Below are 27,915 nucleotides of genomic sequence, written 5' to 3'. Positions count from 1 at the left end.
AGGTGCCTGCCTCCGTGCCGTGTCCTCCGGGTCAGGGACTCAGTCAACCTCCAGGCAAGATGGAATGCTCCCTTCCAACGCTCCGCCAACATGTGCCTTTCTGAACGTCTCCTCTATAGCGCCTTTAAGTGTGAAGTACTCCCAGTACTGAGTTACACTGGAGTGCCTCCTGACAGATGTTCCCAAGAACTCTACTTATACGGCAGACAGCTGTAGCCTGCTTCGGGGACTCCCTACTCCTGAGTCCCGGCTCACTATCCAAGTTGCTGTTGTGCCCCCAAGTCTTAGATGGGAGTAGTGCATTTACAGCCCACTACTCCACCGGTGTCTGCTGCAGAACCATTAGTGTCCATACAACCTCGGGGACCAGGCCCCGGCCTTGCACTTAGAACTTCTAGGCAGGGTTCTTCCTCTAACCCACGTCCTCTCTGTTCCCTTTTACTCCTTCGTTCCATACTATTCTCTCTCTCCTATGGAAGATCAGGTTTCAGTTCAATGTCTTTCTCCTTCTTTCCTTTCCCGTGCCAGCAGACCCGGGTCACTCAGGTCTGCTGCAGCACCTCCTTCCTCCATCCCTCATCCAGGGATCTCCTTTCCTCACTCCTCTCTGAGTGGCTTCCTCTCCCAGACTGACCAGTAATTCTAAATCTTCCCGCTCTTTTATGTATTCTCAACTCCACCCGCCTCCCAGCACGTTTTGTGTTCCAAGCAGGGAGCCACCAAAGGTGCTCTGCTACTCTCTAAGCAAGGAGCCGCAATGTGGCTTTGCTGAACTACTCTGTTGTGTGGGGTGCGAGTGTTGGAGCGTGGTCAGGAGCCTCCAACTTACCTGGATGGTGGAGCACCACACCTCAGGAGGAGGTGCAGTACCTCTGTGGCGACTGAGCCTCAGGGGCGCCACATATGTTACGCAGTATTTTTCCTGCCAACAAACTAGTATTTGCAGCAGATTATTCTCTAAACATTGTAACATGCTCTCTTGGTGCTAGTGCTTCACAATGCACCCACCCTGTGCATTTCCTCACCAAACTATAATTTTAATCACATTTGCTCCACATAATTCTCCATCTTATCTTCTCCACAGTTGTCTGACCAGCTGTACATGTATTGGCAGCTTCTCTCTCTTCCAAAGTACCGACACTCGTTAAAAACATTAAAATAAGTAGCATATACTTCTAGGAAACCTTACTGTTAGGCCTGGGTCACACTTGCAAGAAACTCGCACGAGTCTCGTGTCTCAATACCGCCGGCACTTGGGAATGGAGTATGGGGCTGCATGTATTTCTATGCAGCTGAGTGTCCCAGTACGAGTGCCGGCGGCAGTTCCGGGTATTCAGACGCGAGACTCGTGCAAGTTTCTCGCAAGTGTGACCCTGGCCTTAGCCACATCATTTTATGACAACCTGCAATTTGCAACTAATTTATTTGCCACGAGTTACGTTTTTGAGAAAAATTTGTCAAATTCGAATTTCGAAAGGTTTGATCATCTCTAGTGCTAATGCACTTTTCCAAATACTGGTAGAAAGGAATCGATTTTCTATCGTTAGCCATTTCACCTGAACCGGGCAATAAAATTCTTACATTTCTACAGTATGATATATTTGACATATGTGGCTGCTCCTTGATAAAATCCTATCATGCCACCTTTCAGACATAGAGACATGTTTTTAATAACTACACTTAATATATATTATAAGTAATTTTATTTCTTGTTCCTTATCTATTAAATGATATATCACTCTTTTCCAGGTGGACCTTCTAACACCCATGCTGGTCCACAGCATACAGACACAAGGTGCCCGCCAACGACTCCTTTCTATATACATTTCCCAATTTCTTGTATTCTACAGCTTGAATGGAAAGGAATGGAGCCCTTATCAAGGAAACACTAGCAATAACCAAATGGTATGTGCTCAACAGATGAGAGCAATATTATACTGTCACAAAATATACACTGATCAAAAAACATAAAGGGAATACTAAAATACCACATCCTAGATGTCACTGAATGAAATATTTCAGTTGCAAATCGTTATTCATTACATAGTGGAATGTGTTGAGAGCAACAAAACATAAAAATGATCACTGTAAATCAAAATTAATATCCCATGGAAGTCTGGATTTGGAATGATACTCAGAATCAAATTACAGGCTGATCCAACTTTAGTGGAAATGTCTCAAGACAAGGAAATGATGCTCAGTAGTGTGTGGCCTCCACATGCCTGTATGACCTCTCTATAATGCCTGGGTATGCTCCTGAATAGGCAACGGATGTTCTCCCAAGGGATCTCCTCACAGACCTGGACTAAAGCATCAGTCATCTCCTAGACAGTATGTGGTGCAACGTTGAGTTGGTGGATGGAGCGACACATGATGTCCCAGATGTGCTCGATTGAATTCAAGTCTAGTGAAAGGACAGGCCTATCCAAAGCATCAATACCTTTATCATACAGGAATTCCTGAGGCACTTTAGCCACATGAGGCCTAGATCTGTCATGCATCAGAAGGAACCCAGGGCCCAGTGCACCTACACATGGTCTCACAATGGGTCTGATGTTCTCATCCCAGTACATAACGGCTGTCAGGATACCTCTGGCTAGCACATGGAGCATTGTGCAGCCCTCCAAAGAAATGCCCCCCCCCACACCATTACTGACCCACTGACAAACCAGTCATGATAGAGCATATTGCAGGCAAAAGAATGTTCTCCACAGCGTCTCCAGGCTCTGTCACATTTGTCACATGTGCTCAGTGTGAACCTGCTCTCATGCGTGAAGAGCTTAGGGCGCAGGCATTGCATGCAATCGTCTCTACATTTATGGCACAATTCTTGGCAGACTGGCACATTTTCTTTGGTTATATTCCCCCAAATGTATATATCAATAAGGAACTGTCACGCTCCACTAAGGATCCAGAGGGAGCACAGGAGGACGAATGGGAAGGGAAGCACTGCGACTAGGGAAAGATTAAAGAGGCACCCCTGAATCTTGCCCTGGTCAACCTGTGCTCCCTGATGTCCCTAGACAGGTTCTTTCACCCCATGCATGTCTCACGTTCCTAATCACTGCCTTGCCCTAAGCATTGCTCCAGCTAGTGCAAGGGAGTCACAAAGCAAGACAGACAAGGATAAAGAAAACTTAAATTACTCAGTGCACCCAGAATAATGAATAGTATATAAGTTGTAATGTCCGAGATAGTAGAACCACTGTGCAGTGGACCGAAGAAAGCTTGGAGGGTCGTTACTAGGCTAACACCTGACTCTTCGATTTAGCCCCTAAAGGTTTGGTTAGACTTGGCTTCAGATGAATGCCAGGTGCTACTCCAGGACGGACCTCGGACACACTGCAGCTGAACCTTGAAGGGGCAGGAAGCTTGAATGGCTAGGAATGGGTAGGCTTGGCTGGTATAAGCAAGCACGGCAGGTATACTGGAAGACAAAGCATATGCAGATGGGTACGGCTGGTATACAGACTGGTACGGCAGGTGCTGTCAGGTACAGCTGGTGTACAAGCAGGCACAGCGGGTGCTGGCAAGTATGGCTGGCATATAGGCAGGTATGGCTGGTATACAGGCAGGTGCAGACAGGTACAGTTGATATACAGGCAGGCACAACAGGTGCAGATAGCTATGCCTGGTACACATACCTATGCACGGCAGGTGTGACCAGGCACAGTTGGTATAAAGACAGGTATGGCAGGTGCAGGTGGGTACAACTGGTATAACAGGCAGACATAACAGGTACAGGCAGGTACAGACTGGTATACTAGCACTGGGGACCTGAGAACTCACAAGTATGAAAACCAGAAGAGTGAACACATTGTGCAGGCACCTCCCAACAGGTGGAGTTGCCTTAAATATTAAGTGTCTCCCAGCTATTGGCTGGTGATACTTTAGGACAGTACACAATGTCTCTTTAAGAGACGGGGAGCATGTGCGCACCCTAAGCGCATTGCTTGGTGATACTGCTAGGTGTGCACAGACCTTGGGAGGAAGCAGGAGGAAGAGGAAGCGCGCGCTGAGGGCCGAAGCAGTGAGTCGGCATCCCTGACGGGGAAGAGGAGGATGGGAAGTGAGCAGGGATGCCGACGCTACAGTACTCTCCCTTTATGCCACCTCTTCCTCAAACCCGCAAGAAATTTCTACAGGAGGAGAGGGTCATGGATATTCTCCTTGGGCTCCCCTCTTCTCAGGACTGAACCCCTTCTAATCCATTAGAAAAAAGGTTTTTCCTCTTTCACGTTTAGTAGCTAGAATATTCTCTACCTAGAAGACATCTTCAGAGCCGACTGGAGCACGAATGGTACCCTGGTCCTTGAAGAAGGAGCTTAAGACAACAGGCTTGAGGAGAGACATGTGGAATAAGTTGAGGATACGTAAAGAGGCTGGGAGTTTGAGCTTATAGGATACAGCATTTTCCTGTTTGAGAACCTCGAAAGGACCGATAAAATGAGGACCCAATTTGTGTGAAGATAGCTTGAGCCGGACAAACTTCTGTCAGAGACACCGCACTGAACTTGCTCACTGAGCCAGTGCGCGTGCCCTAAGTAAAGCGAAAGCGTGCTCAAAGATACCTGCGGAACGGGCAGCAACCGAATAGATGCGTACTTCAGAGCTGCAGGGCCTGAAGCACGTGACTGCTGGGGGTGTGGCCTAAACTCCACAGAGCTAGGAGCTGCAAGACAATTCCTAGCAGAGTAACTGCGAGACAAAGTTACCAAGGGGCATAGACAGGGAGAATAGTCAGGACGTAGCCAATGAGTCATACACAGAGATAGCTGCAGGGTACAAGAGGGGCGAGCAGAGAGTAGTCAGATCACAGGCAATGAGTCATACACAGATAATAACGCAGTACAAAATCAACAGGCAAACTCACAACGGGAAACAGAATCGGGTCAGAACCATATAAAAAAGCTGTAGCAATATACAGGCACACGGGGGTCAGCACACTAGGCCAAAAGCAAAAGTATAACTGGCAGGGATTGAAGCTACCCAGAGGTTTATGAAGCTCTCCCAGAACCAGAAAGAGGCCACAATCATTAACCCCAAGTGTGCAGGTCAAAACCTGCACAGAGCTCCAGACATTAACCCCCGGTGTGCAGCTCAAAAACCTGCAGTGGGATCATGACAGTACCCCCCTCTCAACGGGGGGGGCCTCTGGACCCCCAGGCTTCCCCGGGTATTTGGCATGGAAAGCCCGAACCAGGCGATCTGCATGTACCGAACGAGCAGGGACCCACGAGCGCTCTTCTGGTCCATATCCCTTCCAGTGGACCAGGTACTGCAAAGAGCGGCGCACCCGCCGAGAGTCCACAATATGTCCGACCTCATACTCCAATTGACCCTCCACCAGCACTGGAGGAACAACAGTCTCAGAGTTCTCTTTGACAGATCCTGCTGGTTTCAACAGAGACTTATGGAACACATTAGATATTTTTAAGGAGGCGGGGAGACGCAACCTATATGCCACAGGGTTGACTATCTCCATAATCTCGTACGGACCAATGAACTTTGGTCCCAACTTAACTGATGGTACCTTTAAGTTGATGTTACGCGTGGAGAGCCAAACCTTCTCTCCCACCTGAAACATGTCTCCCGAGGCTCTCTTTTTGTCCGCAAAATATTTGTATCTCCCCTGGGCCCGAGAGATATTACGCCGGACTTCAGCCCAGAGGTTTTTTAACCTCTGAACGGACCCCTCTGCTCCTGGACAACCGGAATCCACCCGAGAAAACTCCCCAAAATGCGGATTAAAGCCGTAGTTAATCAGGAATGGGGACATGTTGGTGGACTGACTCACCCGGTTGTTAAAAGCGAATTCAGCCAACGGTAACGCATCACACCAATCCTCCTGTCTGGCGGAGGTAAGACACCTGAGAATCTGTTCCAGGGATTGATTGGTGCATTCCGTCTGACCATTGCTCTCTGGGTGATATGCTGACGAGAAGGAGAGTGAGATGCCCAATGTCATACAGAACGCCCTCCAAAATTTGGCCACAAACTGCACACCTCTGTCAGACACAACATTCAGGGGTACCCCATGCAATCGGACTACATGCTGCACAAACAACCTTGACAATGTTTCTGCTGAAGGTAATGCTGCCAAGGGAATGAAATGGGCCTGTTTAGAAAACCTGTCCACCACCACCCAGATCACGGTATTGCCCCTGGAAGGTGGAAGACCGGTAATAAAATCCATAGAAAGATGAGTCCATGGCCTATCAGGAACCGGTAAAGGTATGAGTTCCCCAGCCGGTCGGTTATGCGAGCTTTTGGAACGGGCACACATGCCACAAGCAGAAACAAATTCCTTGACATCGGACCTTAATGAAGGCCACCAAAATCCCCTGGTTACTGCCTCTCTAGTGGCCGTGATACCTGGATGAGCACTCAGCCTAGAATCATGAAACTCCTGCAGAAGTCTAGGCCGCAATGAATCAGTAACAAACAGTTTATCGCTTGGCCTGGTTGCCGGAGCTAGGGCCTGAGCCCTTAGGATTTCTTGTTCCAACTCAGTTGAGACCCTCGCCACTACCACCCCTGGGGGAAGAATGGAGGACGGCGGCTCAGGGGGAGACACTGGATCAAAACTTCTGGACAGGGCATCCGCTTTAACATTTTTGGATCCCGGTCGAAAAGTAATTGAGAACTGAAATCGTGAAAAAAAAAGTGACCAACGGGCCTGTCTAGGAGTAAGCCTCTTAGCAGATTCAAGGTATGCCAAATTTTTGTGATCCGTGACAACCATGATAGGGTGAGCCGCCCCTTCCAAAAAGTGCCCTCCATTCCTCAAATGCCAGCTTGACCGCAAGAAGTTCCCTATTGCCTACATCATAGTTTTTCTCAGCTGAAGAGAACTTCTTGGAGAAGAAGGCACAGGGTTTGAGATTGGTAAGGGTGGCCGGACCCTGGGACAGCACAGCCCCCACCCCCACTTCAGAAGCATCCACCTCCACAATGAATGGTTTGGACGGGTCAGGTTGCACCAACACCGGGGCAGACATAAAACATTTAATAGCTGAGAAGGATTCCTTAGCGAGTACAGACCAATTTTTTACATCAGCTCCCTTCTGGGTAAGATCCGTGAGTGGTTTAACCACTTGTGAGAAACCTTTAATGAATCTCCGGTAATAGTTCGCAAATCCTAAGAAGCGCTGGAGCCCCTTGAGATCTCGAGGCTGAACCCAGTCAGCGATCGCCAGCACCTTCTTAGGATCCATACGAAACCCCTCACAGGACACAATCAACCCCAAAAAAGACAGCTGCTGTACAAAAAACGAACATTTTTCCAATTTGGCGAACAATTGGTTCTCCCTGAGTCTCTGGAGAACTGTCTTTAGATGTTGCAAGTGAGATTGACTGTCCGGGGAATACACCAAAATATCATCCAAATAAATAATAACAAAACGGCCTATCAGATCAGAAAGCACAACATTGATGAAGTTTTGGAAAATAGCGGGTGCATTATTTAACCCAAATGGCATTACCAGGTTCTCGAAGAGTCGAAGAGTCCTTCTGATGTGAGGAATGCCGTTTTCCACTCGTCCCCTTCCCGAACCCTTATCAGATTGTAGGCCCCCCGCAGATCCAACTTGGAGAACCATTGTGCCCCAGCTAACTGGTTACATAAGTCTGGGATGAGGGGAAGCGGGTAAGAGTTCCTAACCGTTATCTTGTTCAGTTCCCGAAAGTCGAGGCACGGCCGCAAACCACCATCTTTTTTCTTCACAAAGAAGAACCCTGCTGCCACAGGTGACACAGAAGGCCTGATATGCCCTTTGCGGAGACTCTCAGCTATGTACTCCTTCATGGCTTGGCGCTCAGGCCCAGACAATTTGAACAATCGAGCCTTAGGTAACTTGGCTCCGGGTACTAAATCAATGGCACAATCATAGGGTCTATGTGGTGGCAGCGCCTCAGCCTCACTTTCAGAAAAAACGTCTTCGAAATCTTTCAGGTACTCCGGAATACCTTCCAGATCGACAGACGACACAGACACTGATTTAACAGCGTTAACAAGATGTCCCCGGTTACCACATTTACTATTGCATCCCCATTGAGTGATTTCCCCTGTAACCCAATCAATGGTAGGATTATGGCGTTGAAGCCAAGGCATCCCCAGTACCAGTCCTGCAGGCAAGTTATCTACCACCAGACAACTTAGTTTCTCCACATGAGTGGAACCCACTTTTAGAGAAAAAAGTTCAGACCTGCAACAGATACCGTTTTGGGTAAGAGGAGATGAGTCAATTGCCACAAGTTTAACAGGATCGTGAAGCCTAACTGTCCCTATCTTATAAAGAGTCATAACCTTGGTATCAATCAGGTTCACAGCCGAACCGCAGTCAATAAAAGCAGTAGTCTGAACAGGACCATAACCAAGTTCCAGTTCCACCTGCAGCACCATTTTTGCAAATTGTACCTGAAGGTCTGGGTAGCCTCCTCGATTACTACCCAGACCTAGTCGTTTCCCGCCATCTTGGAGGATGACGGACAGGAGGGGCAGTCCTTCTTCCAATGTCCAGATTTCCCACAATAGAAGCACAACTGCTTTTCCCGGCGGCGTATTCTTTCCTTTCCCTCACAGGTGACAGCGTTCACCTCCATAGCCATAGGAAGAGTCTGGGTCTCATCTCCACTGAAGAATAAGGGCGTTTCCCGTTGCATAATGCCTCTAGCCCGCAGCCTGCGATCCATGCGAACCGCTTGGACCATGGCATCCTCCAGGGAGTCAGGCGGAGGATGAAGTGCCAAAGCATCCTTCAGACGTTCACACAGGCCTCTGTGGAACAGCCCCCGCAGGGCGGCGTCACTCCAGGAAATCTCCGCTGCCCAACGTCTGAATTCAGTACAGAACCATTCAGCCGAGTGCTCCCCCTGACAGACACTCATCACTTTGTCCTCAGCCAACCGCACTCTATCAGGCTCATCATAAATAAGCCCTAAGGCTTCAAAAAATGCATCCACAGACATTCTCTCAGGGGCAGAAGAGGAAAGCGAGAATGCCCAGGCTTGTGGGGACCCCCTAAGCAGGGACATCACCACCCCCACCCTCTGTTTCTCATCCCCAGAGGAGCGGGTTCTCAAAGAAAAAAAAAGCTTACAGCCCTCCTTAAATGCCCTGAAATCATTCTTGTTACCAGAAAACATATCTGGTAATTTAACCGGGGATTCAGGTGGGACTAAAATGACATCTCTATTCCCCACCTGCTGGAAGCCAGCGGAAAGTACCCCCTGAACTGAGTCCTCAACCCGCCGTTGGGACTGGGCCAGAGCTTGGTGTTCCAAACTAAGCTTCTGCAGTGCCTGAGTCAAGCTTTTCACCTGCTCAGATAAAGCACACATTGGGTCCATGCTGCAGAAGTGAGGAGAGAAAAAAAAAATTGTTGGCCAGTTATAATGTCGGAGACACCGCACTGAACTTGCTCACTGAGCCAGTGCGCGTCCCCTGAGTAAAGCGAAAGCGTGCTCAAAGATACCTGCGGAGCGGGCAGCAACCGAATAGATGCGTACTTCAGAGCCGCAGGACCCGAAGCACGTGACTGCTAGAGGCGTGGCTTAAACTCCACATTGCTAGGAGCTGCAAGACAATTCCTAGCAGAGTAACTGTGAGACAAAGTTACCAAGGGGCATAGACAGGGAGAATAGTCAGGACGTAGCCAATGAGTCATACACAGAGATAGCTGCAAGGTACAAGAGGGGAGAGCAGAGAGTAGTCAGATCACAGGCAATGAGTCATACACAGATAATAACGCAGTACAAAATCAACAGGCAAACTCACAACGGGAAACAGAATCGGGTCAGAACCATATAAACAAGCTATAGCAATATACAGGCACACGGGGGTCAGCACACTAGGCCAAAGGCAAAAGTATAACTGGCAGGGATTGAAGCTACCCAGAGGTTTATGAAGCTCTCCCAGAACCAGAAAGAGGCCACAATCATTAACCCCAAGTGTGCAGGTCAAAACCTGCACAGAGCTCCAGACATTAACCCCCGGTGTGCAGCTCAAAAACCTGCACTGGGATCATGACAACTTCAAAGAAAGCCAGGATGAAACTAAACTGAGGTGGGTCCAGACACCTCTTCTCCATGTGTCTCTTCATCCGTTCAGAAGACTTCACCAATGTGGCTTTGGTGTCTTCCCAAATTCTAGAGAAGCCTTTGGTGAGGGACATCGGAGATGGTAGCTACTGGGAACGGAATATCGGGGTGTTGACCAAGCACAATAAAAAAACCTGAGATTTAGTAGAAGACTTACTCTCTCTGCCATCTCCTTGCTGACATCACAGCCTTGTTGGGACATGGTGACTGTCCACCAATCATTCATTACTCCATCCATCTCAACCATCCAGGGTTACGTGGGGTTCATCAGTAAACAAGACTGTTTTAAAATAGTCTTCAAACCGTTTTTGCTTGTGAGCGCTGTTTAGAAGTGGCCGAATAGTAGGTTTCTGCACAACTGCAACCTCTGGAAGATCCTACACCTTGAGGTTTGAGGGATGCCAAAGGCACCAGCAGCTTCAAATACCTGTTTGCTGCTTTGTAATGGGATTTTAGCAGCTGCTCGCTAACTCAGATGAATTTGTCTGTCAGAAACCTTACTCATTATGCCTTTATCTGCACGAACTCATCTGTGCTCTGTGTGAGCCACAAATCTCTTCACAGTACGATGCTTAGGGTTTTGTGAAATATCTAAAGTTTTCTTACCTTGTCCAAGGCTTAGCACTATGTGACACTTTTCGTCAGTAGATAGTTCCTTTTTCTTTCCCATATTGTTTGAAACCTGTGGCCTGATTACTATGTGTAATGTCCTTCTTAAGTAGCTTTCCTGTAATTGGGCACCTGGCAACTAATTATCCCAGGTGTTTGAGATTGATTCCAGTGGTCCAAAGACCCCAAGACACAAATCGTCCATGAGTTTATGTGAAAAACAAATAATTAAATCTTTATAATACTTAAACCCAATTTGCATAATTGAGTGGAATGCGATGTATGTCCATCTTTATATAATTTGTGTATTACCCCAGTGGACATATTACTAAAATGTGCTGCCCTTAATTGGCGCAAATTGTCATCCAAAATCTATCATTTAGCTGCTCACAAAATAAACATGTAAAGCTGTTTTATTGCAATTTTGAATTTTATCTGTGTTAACTTGTGAGCAATATGTTACTGTGATATTTTTAGGTATTTTTTGGAAACGTAGATGCATCAAGTATCCGAGAGAACCACTTTGATCCTCCAATTATTGCTCGTTTCTTACAAATCCACCCAACACATACAGGAGCAAGAGCTGGACTGCGAATGGAACTTTTTGGTTGTGACCTTAATAGTAAGATTCTTTCTGTTTTTTTTAACAACATTTGTAAATTATTTATTCACACATGTATATGTTGTACACATATACGGTAGAATGGAAAATCCGGGCCATATTTTGTATTTAAAAAATCTGACATTTAAAATTTGGAATGTACAAAATTTAAGAATATTATTTTCCACCGGATACACAAATTTTCAAATCTTTCCTACAGCCAGCTAATGGTGTACACAAGGCATATTGGGTTGCAGTCATTTCTGAAATTGAGAATCTGTTCCATTTATCAGAAATGTGTAGAATTGGCAGCAAGAGCAAAGGTTTCTACAAGCCGCATATGGATGAATGGGATCGATGCAAAAATTGACCTGTGCTGTGGACGTCAGTTAACACTGGATGCTGGTGCAACTAACATTTACCATCTTTGTTCAATTGAATATTTTTCAATTTTTGACTCTTTATTTTTCAGGTTGCTCATTGCCCCTTGGCATGCAGTCAGGTGCAATCTCTTCTTATCGTATATCTGCTTCCACTTACTCTCATTCTATATTTTCTTCATGGGCTCCCAATTTAGCAAGACTTAACCAGCAAGGTCGCGTTAATGCATGGAGACCACAGGTATGTTTTACCGTTTTGGAAACAAATCTATGTTAACCCTTTAGTGACAGAGCCATTTAGCAGCTTAATGACCGGGCCAATTTTTACAATTCTGACCACTGTCACGTTATAAGGTTATAACTCTGGAACGCTTTATCGGATACTTCTGATTCTGGGATTGTTTTTTTCGTGACATATTTTACTTTATGTTAGTGGTTAAAATTCTTCCAATTTTCCAACTAAATTTTTATGCCCTTAAATCAGAGGGATATGTCACACAAATTTAATAAATAACATTTCCCACATGTTTACATCAGCACAATTTTGGAAACAAAATTTTTTTTGTTACAAAGTTATAAGGGTTAAAATTTGACCAGCGATTTCTCATTTTCACAACAAAATTTACAAAACCATTTTTTTTAGAGACCACATCATATTTAAAGTCATTTTGAGGGGTGTACATCACAGAAAATACCCAAAAGTGACACCATTCTAAAAACTGGACCCCTCAAGGTGCTCAAAACCACATTCAAGAATTTTATTAACCCATTACGTGCTTCATAGGAGCTGAAGCTATGTGGAAGGAAAAAATTAACATTTAGCTTTTTTTGCAAACATTTTACTTCAGAACCAATTTTTATTATTTTCACAAGTGTTAAAAGAGAAAATGAACCACAAAATTTGTTGTGCAATTTCTCCTGAATACGCCGATACCCCATATGTGGGGGTAAGCCACTTTTTCGGCGCATGGCAGAGCTCGCAAGGGAAGGAGCGCCGTTTGACTTTTTCAACGTAGATTTGGCTGGAATTGAGATAGGACACCATGTTGCATTTGCAGCGCTCCTGATATGCCTAAACAATAGAAACCCCCCACAAATGACCCCATTTTGGAAACTAGACCCCTTAAGGAACTTATCTAGATGTTTGGTGGGCACTTTGAACCCCCAAGTGCTTCACAGAAGTTTATAACGCAGAGCCGTGAAAATAAAAAATCATTTTTTCCCCTCAAAAATGATTTTTTAGCCCGCTATTTTTTATTTTCCCAAGGGTAACAGGAGAAATTGGACCACAAAAGTTGTTGTGCAATTTGTCCTGAGTATGCTGATATCCCATATGTGGGGGGAAACCACTGTTTGGGCACATGGGAGAACTCAGAAGGGAAGGAGCGCCATTTCGGAATGCAGCCTTTGATAGAATGTTCTGCGGGCGTCATGCTGCGTTTGCAGAGCCCCTGATGTGCCTAAACAGTAGAAACCCCTCACAACTGACCCCATTTTGGAAACTAGACCCCCACAAGGAGCTTATCTAGATGTGTGGTGAGCACTTTGAACCCCCAAGTGCTTCACAGAAGTTTATAATGCAGAGCCGTGAAACGTGAAAATAAAAAATCTTTTTTTTTCCACAAAAGTGATTTTTTTAGCCCCCAATTTCTTTTTATTTTCCCAATGGTAACAGGAGAAATTAGACTCCCAAAGTTGGTAAATAGTGGAAACCCCTCAATTCTAGCTCCAACCCTAACCCCAACACACTCCTAACCCTAATCCCAACCCTAACCCAACCCTAACCCTAATGCTAATGTCTAACGCTAATCCTAACCCTAATTCTAACCCTAACCCTAATTCCAACCCTATCCCTAATTCCAACCCTAATCCTAATTCTAACCCTAACCTTAATTCTAACCCTAATTCAAACCCTAACCCTAATGGAAAAATGAAAATAAATGTATTTTCTTTATTTCATTATATTTACCTAACTAAGGGGGTGAAAAGCGGGGGAGGGGTTATTTACTATTTTTTTATTTTGATCATTGTGATAGGGTTTATCACAGTGATCAAAATATACCTGTAATGAATGAATGGAATCTGTCAGAATTTATGTACCCTTAGCATATCGGCGATCATTAAGGGGTTAAACATGTACTTATTGCGGAGGTCAGCGGTCGCCTCACAACTCTAAAAAGGGAAACTATGGAAAGGCTTTGCATTGGCTATTTGTTGCATGCACGCCACTCAGGATATGGTGCAATGGAAAGGAAACATGAGTTCTTGTCGGAATCCTGGGAAAAGCTTACTCAGAGCACCATTACTTATAATTCTTCACAGCAGAGGGGAGGTAACGGTTTACAGGCAGGCAGTTATGACACAGTTTTGAGCTAGGGTTGAGGGGTTTTATTCAAAATTGATTTCATCACACAGAATCACTTCTCTTCATGCAATGCTTCATCAACATATATGAAAATCTCTTCACAGATAACTTCTCTTCACACACAGTGTCTTAACCTAAGCAGAACTGTACCTTCCTCATGCAGTGAGGCGGGGGTAAGGGGATGAGTCCGGTGCTGTAACTCTCTCCCTTCTATCTTGAGGTAATAAAGATGCTCTTTGCGGTCCCAATAACTTTCCCAAGATCCCCTGGGGCTGAGCTAACCTCTCCATGTCTGCTATAACCATTTCAACCCCTATATTTGCTGACCGATTCTAAATCAACAGTGCATCTTCTATCTGTCACATATTCCAACTATCATGTCACAAGGAAGCTACGACCTTCACCCTTTATACCCTGCATTGGAATGTGAACTTTCACAGAAACCCTGTGCTGAGTCCTGAGAGTAGCCGCTGGCCAGTGGTGCAGGCTGGCAGTATGAATGGTTCGATAGCCAGGTCCAATCCAAGAGGTAAAAGGAAGAATAAAATCAAAATTGTCAGGCAGAAGAATGGTCAGTAAACAATCAGAGGACAGAATCAAGAATATTCAGAGGAAACACAGGAGATCCCCAGAGCTAATCTAGCTGTAGCTAGTAGTGGATAGCAAGACGTCAGGAGCTTAAAGCACAGACTAAACAGCAGTGAGCAAACACTAACAGAAGCCAACACCTGAGCTCCCAGGCAAAAGTCCTGCAATGTACCAGTGAATATTACCCGGAAGTGAAGTTGGCACCAGCGCATACACACTGCAGGACTTTGCTCTGCCATTAGTAGCCTGGCTGTGTATATCAGTCAAGACTCCTGCAGCCGATTGCACGGCCAAAGAAGTTGTGCCGTGCAATCAGTGTGACATCTATTTATCCGTCATGACAGATGAACCTGCATATAACGTCAAGGGGTTAAAACATTGGTTTTGGTCAACAAGCTACTAAAATGTTCAAGCAAGACCCTTGAATAAAAAAAAAGCTACTTGAAATGGAGAAAGCATTTTTTCCCAGGATGGGAGGAAAGAAAGTAGAGAAGATAAATGTTCACATAATGTATGATGGAACGTTTGAGCTCATTGTTCTGGCTTTTCCAGAACAACATAGTATAATCTGCAGAAGCAGAGATAGCGACTTTGCTCTTGACTACAACGCCTTTTTTGAGTTATTGAAAGCAGAAATCATAGGAAGACAAAGCAGCTGCTGTGCAACATTGCAGATAAAGTGCAGGCTGGAGAAATTCAGATGTTCTGGCTTCAACATGCCACAGCTCCCACATTACCCACTGGACGCTCGCAGAAGGAATAATGTCCTCATTGTTGTCATGATGCTTTACATGACTGACAGAGATGAATGAGTTTTGGACAAGAGTTAGCAGTAATTTTGGACAAGGTCGAATATGAAGCTGACTGTGGTGACGGTGTCTGATGAATATCAGCTATAAAGGCCACGTTACAACCGTGTTATAATATTACCTGGGTGCAATTCATGTTTTTATAGTCTACAGGTTATCCATGTCTAAACAATCATATAAACAGAATTATTCCACATACTATACAAAGAAAAATATTGGGACACCCACACATTTCACCTACAGGACCTTTAATGACATCTCATTCTAAATCCAAAGAAATTAATATGAAGATAGACTTCCAATCTTCTGGAAAAACTTTCTACAAGATCTGTCACTCCATGAAAAAACAAGTCTCCATAGTGTAGCGAAGGGAAACTTTACACCACTCCATCCCGCGCGTTTGGGATGTAAGGCTTGCATGCATCTTTTTTGGCCATGGAAGCCCATTCATGTTAAATCCAGTAGAGGCATTCTTGATCTTTATGTGACCTGTAAGTCACACCGTGGTCCAGCTTCTGCAGTTCTTCAAGACTCGCACTTTATAATAATACCACTCACAGTTGATTGCAGAATATTTAGGAGGAAATATGTCACAAATAGAGTTGAGCGATACCAGCCGATACTTGAAAATATCGGATCGGAATGGATCGGCCGATCTTTAAAAAAAGTATCGGTATCGCCGATTCCGATACCGGGAACCAATGCAAGTCAATGGGGCCAAAATATCGGAATTAAAAAAAACCCTTTCTTTCCTTGTAGGTTAATTCTACATGAAGAAAAACAACTAAGAATAATGTAGAATGTATTGTGGGAGGTGGAGGAGACATTAAAGCCATAGAGGTTTAGCCCAATCAAATGGAATAGCAGGAATTAAACTTTTTTTTTTAAAGATGTTAGGAGTTACAAAGATATTGACTATGTTAGCCTCATTTATATTTTGCCAGACATGTATGTCTTCTTCTTCTACTTCCTTTTTTTACATTCTTCTTCTTCTTCTTCTTCTACTTCCTTTTTTTACATTCTTCTTCTTCTTCTTCTACTTCCTTTTTTTACATTCTTCTTCTTCTTCTTCTACTTCCTTTTTTTACATTCTTCTTCTTATTCCTTTTTTTACATTCTTCTTCTTCTTCTTCTACTTCCTTTTTTTACATTCTTCTTCTTCTTCTACTTCCTTTTTTTACATTCTTCTTCTTCTTCTTCTACTTCCTTTTTTTACATTCTTCTTCTTCTTCTTCTACTTCCTTTTTTTTACATTCTTCTTCTTCTTCTTCTACTTCCTTTTTTTACATTCTTCTTCTTCTTCTTCTTCTTCCTTTTCTTACATTCTTCATATTCTTCTTATTCAACAATTATTATTCTACATATTCAGCTTCTTCATCTTCTTCCTATTCTTCTTCATCATATTCTTGTTTGTGTCAGGCATTCCTGTAGTTGTTATCTAGAAAAGTTAGAAGTTTACACCTTCCGTTCTGCCTGTCACAAAAGATTTACAACAGGATTTGTCCGCGTTCAGTTTGGCCTGCAGAAGCAGGCCTTTTCCAGGGGCACCACGAGGAGGAACGGACTCACCCCCATACACTGCTTAGTCTTCTTCTGCTTATAAATAAGATAATATCATTTGCTCAGAGTATTAGTCTTATGCTTAATGTTCTTCTGCTTTGTTTTTTTTATGCTTCTTTGTCTTCTCTCTCTTGTTGTTCTGCATCTTGGTGGTTGTCTTCCTGTTCTTTGTCCTCTTGAACCAGCTGACGGTACTGGCACCCGGAGGGGCAGCAGAAGGAACAAGAGCCAATGGCACTACCGAGGACCAGCTGACGGTGCTGGAACCCGGTTACTAAGCAGGAGGTACCTGTGCTACAAAGCACTACCAAGGACCAGCAGACGTTGCCGGAACTCGGATACCGAGATGGAGGCACCTAGGCCAAAGGCTCTGACGAGAACCAGCTGACGGTGCTGGAACCCGGAGGGGTAGCATAAGCTGCAAGAGCAAATGGAAATAGCGAGGACCAGCTGACAGTGCTGGCACCCGGAGGGGCAGCAGAAGGAATAAGAGCCAATGGCACAACCGAGGACCAGCTGACGGTGCTGGAACCCGGTTACTAAGCAGGAGGTACCTGTGCTACAAAGCACTACCAAGGACCAGCAGACGTTGCCGGAACTCGGATACCGAGATGGAGGCACCTAGGCCAAAGGCTCTGACGAGAACCAGCTGACGGTGCTGGAACCCGGAGGGGTAGCATAAGCTGCAAGAGCAAATGGAAATAGCGAGGACCAGCTGACAGTGCTGGCACCCGGAGGGGCAGCAGAAGGAATAAGAGCCAATGGCACAACCGAGGACCAGCTGACGGTGCTGGAACCCGGTTACTAAGCAGGAGGTACCTGTGCTACAAAGCACTACCAAGGACCAGCAGACGTTGCCGGAACTCGGATACCGAGATGGAGGCACCTAGGCCAAAGGCTCTGACGAGAACCAGCTGACGGTGCTGGAACCCGGAGGGGTAGCATAAGCTGCAAGAGCAAATGGAAATAGCGAGGACCAGCTGACAGTGCTGGCACCCGGAGGGGCAGCAGAAGGAATAAGAGCCAATGGCACAACCGAGGACCAGCTGACGGTGCTGGAACCCGGTTACTAAGCAGGAGGTACCTGTGCTACAAAGCACTACCAAGGACCAGCAGACGTTGCCGGAACTCGGATACCGAGATGGAGGCACCTAGGCCAAAGGCTCTGATGAGAACCAGCTGACGGTGCTGGAACCCGGAGGGGTATCAGAAGTTACCCCTGAAAAGCAAAGTTGGCATGCCGCAAGCTGGCCGCAGTTACCGAATCACACAGTCCTACAGGGGGTGCTTGTCCTACTGGCACTATGGAACAAACCTTTCTTACCAGAACCCGCAGTCCACATAGGAAGCACCTAAACTGCTGGCACCCTAGCCTCGGCTAACCCAACCGCAACACGACATGGCAACTTGGGGTGGCAAACTGACATTGACACTTCCCGGAAACAGCAGGCAGGGCTGGAACCAAGCTGGGCAGGAGGGAGTACCCGTGCCAAAGTCAGTTATGAGCAGCAACTGGCGATGTTGGAGCCCAGGACAAGCACTTAGCAGGCTGAGGCCTGATGTGCTGTCAATTGGGAGGCAGCAGGACAGATTGCCATCAAAACAGCAGGGGAACAGCTGACGTTACTGAACCCCACAAACACAGGAGCTAGTGTTTTACTCTGTGAAGACGGCACTTCCGAGCAACAACTGGCTGTGTTGAAGCCCAGGGACAAGCACGGAGCAGGCTTAGGCTGCATTGAAGAAATTTTAAGATCGGTTGTAGACTACTAATTTGAACCAAGCTCCACTTAGGCCTGTGGCTTCACTGATTTTCGTATTTCCCCTGTCCTCCAACCCCGCCAGTTACAGCTCCGAAGTGGCGTCTGCACAATCCACACTTGTTCCTGTGTTACAGGTGTTCAGTCCGGTCAGTTAATCCCCTGATGTGTGTCCGGCAATGTCGCCTGCTCTGTCCACATTCCGATAATGGGAATGTGGACAGAGCAGGCGACATTGCCGGACACACATCAGGGGATTAACTGACCGGACTGAACACCTGTAACACAGGAACAAGTGTGGATTGTGCAGACGCCACTTCGGAGCTGTAACTGGCGGGGTTGGAGGACAGGGGAAATACGAGAGACAGTGTAGCCACAGGCCTAATTGGAGCACGGTTAAAAATCAGTAGTGGTACGACTGTGTAGGCAGCAGGAGACTTTGCCATCCACACAGCAGGGGATCAGCTGACATTACTGAACCCCACTGAGACACGGGAGCAAGTGTCTCTTTCCGTGTGGACGGCACTTCCGAACTACAACTGGCTGTGTTGAAGCCCAGGAAATAGGAGGGTGTAGGCAGAGGCCTACTGTATTTTGAATGAGTTTACAGCAGGAGAGACTGCCATCCACACAGCAGGGGATCAGCTGACGTTACTGAACCCCACTGAGACACGGGAGCAAGTGTCTCTTTCCGTGTGGACGGCACTTCCGAACTACAACTGGCTGTGTTGAAGCCCAGGAAATAGGAGGGTGTAGGCAGAGGCCTACTGTATTTTGAATGAGTTTACAGCAGGAGAGACTGCCATCCACACAGCAGGGGATCAGCTGACGTTACTGAACCCCACTGAGACACGGGAGCAAGTATCTCTTTCCGTGTGGACGGCACTTCCGAACTACAACTGGCTGTGTTGAAGCCCAGGAAATAGGAGGGTGTAGGCAGAGGCCTACTGTATTTTGAATGAGTTTACAGCAGGAGAGACTGCCATCCACACAGCAGGGGATCAGCTGACGTTACTGAACCCCACTGAGACACGGGAGCAAGTGTCTCTTTCCGTGTGGACGGCACTTCCGAACTACAACTGGCTGTGTTGAAGCCCAGGAAATAGGAGGGTGTAGGCAGAGGCCTACTGTATTTTGAATGAGGTGACAGCAGGAGAGACTGCCATCCACACAGCAGGGGATCAGCTGACGTTACTGAACCCCACTGAGACACGGGAGCAAGTATCTCTTTCCGTGTGGACGGCACTTCCGAACTACAACTGGCTGTGTTGAAGCCCAGGAAATAGGAGGGTGTAGGCAGAGGCCTACTGAATTTTGAATGAGTTTACAGCAGGAGAGACTGCCATCCACACAGCAGGGGATCAGCTGACGTTACTGAACCCCACTGAGACACGGGAGCAAGTGTCTCTTTCCGTGTGGACGGCACTTCCGAACTACAACTGGCTGTGTTGAAGCCCAGGAAATAGGAGGGTGTAGGCAGAGGCCTACTGAATTTTGAATGAGGTGACAGCAGGAGAGACTGCCATCCACACAGCAGGGGATCAGCTGACGTTACTGAACCCCACTGAGACACGGGAGCAAGTATCTCTTTCCGTGTGGACGGCACTTCCGAACTACAACTGGCTGTGTTGAAGCCCAGGAAATAGGAGGTTGTAGGCAGAGGCCTACTGAATTTTGAATGAGGTGACAGCAGGAGAGACTGCCATCCACACAGCAGGGGATCAGCTGACGTTACTGAACCCCACTGAGACACGGGAGCAAGTATCTCTTTCCGTGTGGACGGCACTTCCGAACTACAACTGGCTGTGTTGAAGCCCAGGAAATAGGAGGGTGTAGGCAGAGGCCTACTGTATTTTGAATGAGTTTACAGCAGGAGAGACTGCCATCCACACAGCAGGGGATCAGCTGACGTTACTGAACCCCACTGAGACACGGGAGCAAGTGTCTCTTTCCGTGTGGACGGCACTTCCGAACTACAACTGGCTGTGTTGAAGCCCAGGAAATAGGAGGGTGTAGGCAGAGGCCTACTGTATTTTGAATGAGGTGACAGCAGGAGAGACTGCCATCCACACAGCAGGGGATCAGCTGACGTTACTGAACCCCACTGAGACACGGGAGCAAGTGTCTCTTTCCGTGTGGACGGCACTTCCGAACTACAACTGGCTGTGTTGAAGCCCAGGAAATAGGAGGGTGTAGGCAGAGGCCTACTGTATTTTGAATGAGTTTACAGCAGGAGAGACTGCCATCCACACAGCAGGGGATCAGCTGACGTTACTGAACCCCACTGAGACACGGGAGCAAGTATCTCTTTCCGTGTGGACGGCACTTCCGAACTACAACTGGCTGTGTTGAAGCCCAGGAAATAGGAGGGTGTAGGCAGAGGCCTACTGAATTTTGAATGAGGTGACAGCAGGAGAGACTGCCATCCACACAGCAGGGGATCAGCTGACGTTACTGAACCCCACTGAGACACGGGAGCAAGTATCTCTTTCCGTGTGGACGGCACTTCCGAACTACAACTGGCTGTGTTGAAGCCCAGGAAATAGGAGGGTGTAGGCAGAGGCCTACTGTATTTTGAATGAGTTTACAGCAGGAGAGACTGCCATCCACACAGCAGGGGATCAGCTGACGTTACTGAACCCCACTGAGACACGGGAGCAAGTATCTCTTTCCGTGTGGACGGCACTTCCGAACTACAACTGGCTGTGTTGAAGCCCAGGAAATAGGAGGGTGTAGGCAGAGGCCTACTGTATTTTGAATGAGTTTACAGCAGGAGAGACTGCCATCCACACAGCAGGGGATCAGCTGACGTTACTGAACCCCACTGAGACACGGGAGCAAGTGTCTCTTTCCGTGTGGACGGCACTTCCGAACTACAACTGGCTGTGTTGAAGCCCAGGAAATAGGAGGGTGTAGGCAGAGGCCTACTGTATTTTGAATGAGGTGACAGCAGGAGAGACTGCCATCCACACAGCAGGGGATCAGCTGACGTTACTGAACCCCACTGAGACACGGGAGCAAGTGTCTCTTTCCGTGTGGACGGCACTTCCGAACTACAACTGGCTGTGTTGAAGCCCAGGAAATAGGAGGTTGTAGGCAGAGGCCTACTGTATTTTGAATGAGTTTACAGCAGGAGAGACTGCCATCCACACAGCAGGGGATCAGCTGACGTTACTGAACCCCACTGAGACACGGGAGCAAGTATCTCTTTCCGTGTGGACGGCACTTCCGAACTACAACTGGCTGTGTTGAAGCCCAGGAAATAGGAGGGTGTAGGCAGAGGCCTACTGTCTTTGTAATGCGGAGACAGCAGGAGAGACTGCCATCTCCACAGCAGGGGAACAGCTGGCAGTGCTGAACCCCACTAACACTTGAACGAATGTGTTTGGCTCTGTGGAGACGACACTTCTGAACACCAACTGACGTTGTTGGAGCCCAGGATTAGGCGAGGAGCAGGCTGGGGCCTACTGGATTTTGGCAGGTGAATGCAGCAGGAGACTTGCCATCTCCACAGCAGGGGAACAGCTGGCAGTGCTGAACCCCACTAACACTTGAACGAATGTGTTTGGCTCTGTGGAGACGACACTTCTGAACACCAACTGACGTTGTTGGAGCCCAGGATTAGGCGAGGAGCAGGCTGGGGCCTACTGGATTTTGGCAGGTGAATGCAGCAGGAGACTTGCCATCTCCACAGCAGGGGAACAGCTGGCAGTGCTGAACCCCACTAACACTTGAACGAATGTGTTTGGCTCTGTGGAGACGACACTTCTGAACACCAACTGACGTTGTTGGAGCCCAGGATTAGGCGAGGAGCAGGCTGGGGCCTACTGGATTTTGGCAGGTGAATGCAGCAGGAGACTTGCCATCTCCACAGCAGGGGAACAGCTGGCAGTGCTGAACCCCACTAACACTTGAACGAATGTGTTTGGCTCTGTGGAGACGACACTTCTGAACACCAACTGACGCTGTTGGAGCCCAGGATTAGGCGAGGAGCAGGCTGGGGCCTACTGGATTTTGGCAGGTGAATGCAGCAGGAGACTTGCCATCTCCACAGCAGGGGAACAGCTGGCAGTGCTGAACCCCACTAACACTTGAACGAATGTGTTTGGCTCTGTGGAGACGACACTTCTGAACACCAACTGACGCTGTTGGAGCCCAGGATTAGGCGAGGAGCAGGCTGGGGCCTACTGGATTTTGGCAGGTGAATGCAGCAGGAGACTTGCCATCTCCACAGCAGGGGAACAGCTGGCAGTGCTGAACCCCACTAACACTTGAACGAATGTGTTTGGCTCTGTGGAGACGACACTTCTGAACACCAACTGACGCTGTTGGAGCCCAGGATTAGGCGAGGAGCAGGCTGGGGCCTACTGGATTTTGGCAGGTGAATGCAGCAGGAGACTTGCCATCTCCACAGCAGGGGAACAGCTGGCAGTGCTGAACCCCACTAACACTTGAACGAATGTGTTTGGCTCTGTGGAGACGACACTTCTGAACACCAACTGACGCTGTTGGAGCCCAGGATTACGCATGCCGCATGCAGAGGCCAATGGGCATCGGTTTTTATGGAGGTTGTGGACTACTACTGATTCTAACCATGCTCCACTTAGGCCTCTGGCTCCACTGTCTCTACTATTTACCCTGGCCTCCAACCCCGCCAGCTACATCTCTGAAGTGGCGTCAGCACAATCTACACTTGTTCCTGTGTTACTGGTGCTCAGTCCCATCAGTTGATCCCCTGATGTTTGTCCGGCAAGTTCGCCAGCTCTGTCCTCATTCCCACTACTGGTTATGGGAATGTGGACAGAGCAGGAGACCTTGCCGGACACACATCAGGGGATAAACTGATGGGACTGAGCCACAGGAACACAGGAACAAGTGTAGATTGTGCTGACGCCACTTCAGAGATGTAGATGGCGGGGTTGGAGGTCAGGGGAAATAGTAGAGACAGTGGAGCCAGAGACCTAAGTTGGGCACGTTTAAAAATCAGTAGTGGTTTGAATGTTGATGGAGCTGGTGACTCTGCCGTCCACACAGCAGGGGATCAGCTGGCATTACTGAACCCCAGTAACACAGGAGCTAGTGTGTTTCTCTGTGCAGACGACACATCTGAGCGACAACTGGCTGTGTTGAAGCACAGGGATTATAGTTCAGGTGGTAGAAAAATGAACACACCAGCAGACCTGGATACAGTTGCCAACCACTAATTTAGTCTGTAAGAGGAATGGCAAAGTCTTTGGAGATCCAGGCCTTGTTCATTTTCAGAAAAGTCAGCCGGTCAACATTATCGGAAGATAGTCGCGTGCGACGGTCTGTTAGTACACCACCTGCGGCACTAAAGACACGTTCCGATAATACACTGGCAGCAGGGCAAGCCAGCACCTCCAATGCATACTGGCTAAGCTCTGGCCATGTATCCAGCTTAGAGACCCAAAACTTGAAGGGGGAAGAGCCATCTGGGAGTACAGCGACAGGGCAAGACATGTAGTCTGACACCATCTGACGGAAGCGTTGCCTCCTGCTGACTCGAGGCGTCGCTGATGGTGTAGACAATTGTGGTTGACACACAAAACTTTGCCACATTTGGGCCATAGTGGTCTTGCCTTGTGCTGCGGCACTGCCTCTGCTCCCTCTTTGTGCAGAGTTTCCTCCACTGCCTCGACGCACAGAGCTGCTTTGTAAAGCACTAGCAACAATGCTGTCGGGTGGAATGGAAAACATTATGGACTGCACCAGTGACTCTTCGTACTCCCGCATTTTACGCTCCCGGTTCAACGTTGGTATGAGCCTTTGTACGCTGTCCCGGTAGCGAGGATCTAGGAGGGTGTACACCCAATAATCAGCCGAGACGAGAATGTGGGCGATGCGGCGGTCGTTTCTCAGGCACTGCAGCATGAAATCAACCATGTGCTGCAGACTCCCAACTGCCAAAGAACCGCTGTCCCCTGTTTGAGGCGTGACCTCGACCTGCTCTGCATCACCCCACCCTCGCTGTACATACTGAGTAGAGGTTTGTGTACCTCCCTCCTCTGGAGAGATGTCTTCCTCCTCCATCGACTCCTCCTCATCCTCCTCACAAAGTGTCCCCTGCCTAGGCCTTTGTGAGGAAACACGTAGCGCAGACTGTCCAGAAGCAGATGGCATTTGGGACTCCTCATCCTCCACCTCTTCTGAAACCTCATCCCTTAGTGCTTGCAGTGTTTGTTGAAGCAGGCAGATAAGGGGGACAGTCATGCTGACTAGTGCATCGTCTGCACTCGCCATCCGCGTGGATTCATCGAAGGCACGCAAAACGAGGCAGATGTCCTTCATAGAGGCCCACTCAATGGTGCTGAAGTGTGAACGGCGCACAGTGCGACTTGTTTGCGCCTGATGCAGCTGGTACTCCATGACTGCTGCCTGCTGCTCACACAACCGCTCCAACATATGTAACGTTGAATTCCACCGGGTGGGTAGGTCACATATGATGCGATGTTCCGGAAGGCCAAATCGTCGCTGCAGAGCAGCGAGGCGCGATCTTGCCGTGCTGGAACGTCGCAAGTGAGCGCACTCTATGCGGACCTTGTGCAACAGTGCAGCAAGATCCGGATAGTCCCTCAGAAAGCTCTGCACGACCAAGTTAAGAACATGTGCCAGACATGGGATGTGTGTGAGGTTGCCTAGGCCAAGAGCTGCCACCAGATTTCGGCCATTGTCACACACTACCAAGCCCGGCTGGAGATTCGCTGGCCCAAACCACACATCGCTCTCCAGCTTGATAGCATTCCAGAGCTCCTGCGCTGTGTGGCTTCGATTCCCCAAAGAAATTAATTTGAGTACAGCCTGTTGACGTTTGGCCACGGCTGTGCTCATATCGGTCGTAACAGGCTCCTGCTCTGCTGTTTCTGAGGAACTTGAGTAGGAGGAGGAGTCTATGTGTACAGACTGGAGTCCTGCAATCCGTGGCGTTGGAAGAACACGTACAGCGCCACTCTCCAGATCCGTACCCGGCTCCACAACATTGACCCAGTGGGCAGTGAGGGAAAGGTATCGTCCCTGTCCATGGTTACTGGTCCACGCATCGGTGGTCAGGTGGACCTTGCTACTAACGGCGTTTAGTAGCGCATGTTTTATTTTGCCCTCAACATGTTTCTGCAGGGCAGGGACGGCTCGCCTGCTGAAATAAAAGCGGCTGGGCACGTTGTATTGGGGGACTGCCAATGCCATTAAGTCCCGGAAGGTGTCAGTGTCCACCAGCCTGAATGACAGCATTTCAACTGCCAGAAGTTTGGCAATGCCAGCATTCAGAGACTGTGCTCGGGGATGGTTTGCCGAGTAAGGGCGCCTTTTATCCCATGCCTGTGCTACCGATGGCTGTGATGGATGTGAACGTGCTGTTATGGGTGGAATCTGACAGGGTCTCCGGACAACAGTGGCAGAGGTTCTTCCTTGGCGATCCTGTGAGGAAGCCGAACCAGCAGTGTGTGAGCTGGAGGAAGAGGGCCCAACACGAACTGAAGAGGTGGTAGGTGGTGCTGTACGTTGGCCTACGTCTTCAGGGTGTCTCTGCAACTCCAACTCGTGCTTGGTGCGCACATGTTTCCACATATTTGTGGTATTGAGGTTGCTGACATTTCTCCCTCTTTTGACTCTCTGATGACACAGCTTGCATTTGACAAAGCAAATGTCATCTGCAACTGTGTCAAAAAAGGACCACGCACTGCAACTCTTGTGAGCGCCCGGTTTGCCTTTGGAAGGAGGAATGCTCCTAACGGGTGCCGAAGTGGAGGGTACAGGCAACCAAGTCTTCCCCCTCCCTCTGCCTCCTGTTTTGGCCGGTAGGGGAATCTCTTCCTCCGAGCTGCTCCCACCACCTTCCTGTTGCTCACGCCATGATGGGTCAAGGACCTCATCATCTTCCCTCCCCTCTTCAAACAGCTGCTTCTCCGGGGTTGTCTCGCCAGCACCGTACGCACCAGAAAGTGGCAACTGAGTCTCGTCATCATCTGATGCGTACTGAGGTGTGCTGACCATAGGCACTGGCCCACTCGCCTCTTCAGATTCAGAGGGACAAAGAAGTTGCGCATCACTGCATACTCCCTCTTCTTCACATTCAGGAATGCTGCTTGGCTGGCCCCCTCTTTCCAAGCCAACAGATTCCGAGAACAGAAGTAGAGACTGTGATGGCTCCTGTCCATGTCTCTCTGACTGCCTGGGCACTTTGGCAGGTGGTGAAGAGACAGATGGTTGCTCTTCGGTGCTCTGACCCTGAGAGGATGCGGAAGTAATTGAAGTCGATGCGTTAGCTGCCATCCATCCGACAACGGCTTCAATTTGTTCCTCCCGCAGCAGTGGGGTACGTTGAGGTCCTACAAAGCTGCGCATAAAGGACTGTTGCCTGCTAAAACTGGGGGATGCTGATCCACTGGTGCCCGCAGCAGGCCCAGAATCCCCACGTCCTCTACCTGTAGAATCCCCACGTCCTCTCCCTGCAGAATCCCCACGTCCTCTCCCTGCTGAAACTCCACGCCCACGCCCACGCCCCCGCGCCTTACTCCCTGCCTTCTTCATCTTGCAAGACTGCTTAAGATAGGCAAAAAAGTACAAAGGGGGGCCTTAGTGTGCTTATTCCTGAACAGCTGGTTACAGGTACAAGAAACACTAATTTTATGAAGTGTGTGTGTGTGGACTAGACTTTAATAGGAGCTGATGTGGCCTACACAAGTTCAAAATGTAGTGTTTGGTGAACTTTTTATGTGGTTTCTTTGTTTGAAACAAACTCAAAGTATGAGAACAAAGAATTGAAACTGATAGTATCACCAACTTTTTGGAGCTATTACAATGCAGGCAGGTAACCTACAATGCAAAAGATGAGGCTCCAAAAAAATTGGGTAATACTAATCTGGCTGCGCCGGCAGGGCACAAGCCAGAAAAAAAGGCTCCTCTATCTACTCCTATATAGTGTTTGCAACCAACCAATGTTGATGGATACGGATGGATGCACACTAATAGGAGAAGAAAAAATGAGCTGCACTCAGAGACAAATATGTGTGAGGCAGTGACGCACGTTGAGCGTCCTACAACCAGACGTAGCTGCAGGACACTCTACTCAGCGTGAGCTGCACTCACACACAGTCAGAGACCTCTCAGACAGCCGTCAACAGTG

General features: G+C 48.0%; 1 protein-coding gene across 1 annotated transcript in view; it reads left to right on the top strand.

Moving 5' to 3' along the window:
* Window positions 1-27,915, top strand: part of F8 (coagulation factor VIII) — a 232,157-nt gene that overhangs the window by 165,260 nt on the left and 38,982 nt on the right. Inside the window, exons 22-24 of the mRNA XM_073573105.1 lie at window positions 1,750-1,905; window positions 11,188-11,332; window positions 11,784-11,932. Of these exons, the coding sequence (XP_073429206.1) occupies window positions 1,750-1,905; window positions 11,188-11,332; window positions 11,784-11,932 (450 nt within the window). The remainder of the gene's footprint in view (window positions 1-1,749; window positions 1,906-11,187; window positions 11,333-11,783; window positions 11,933-27,915) is intronic.

Source organism: Dendrobates tinctorius, unplaced genomic scaffold (assembly GCF_039654945.1).
Source record: "Dendrobates tinctorius isolate UK_male_01 unplaced genomic scaffold, ASM3965494v1 ptg000034l, whole genome shotgun sequence".
In the NCBI taxonomy this organism is placed as follows: domain Eukaryota; kingdom Metazoa; phylum Chordata; class Amphibia; order Anura; family Dendrobatidae; genus Dendrobates; species Dendrobates tinctorius.
The sequence above is the reverse complement of the archived record's forward strand: the minus strand, read 5'-3'. Positions and strand labels throughout refer to the sequence as shown.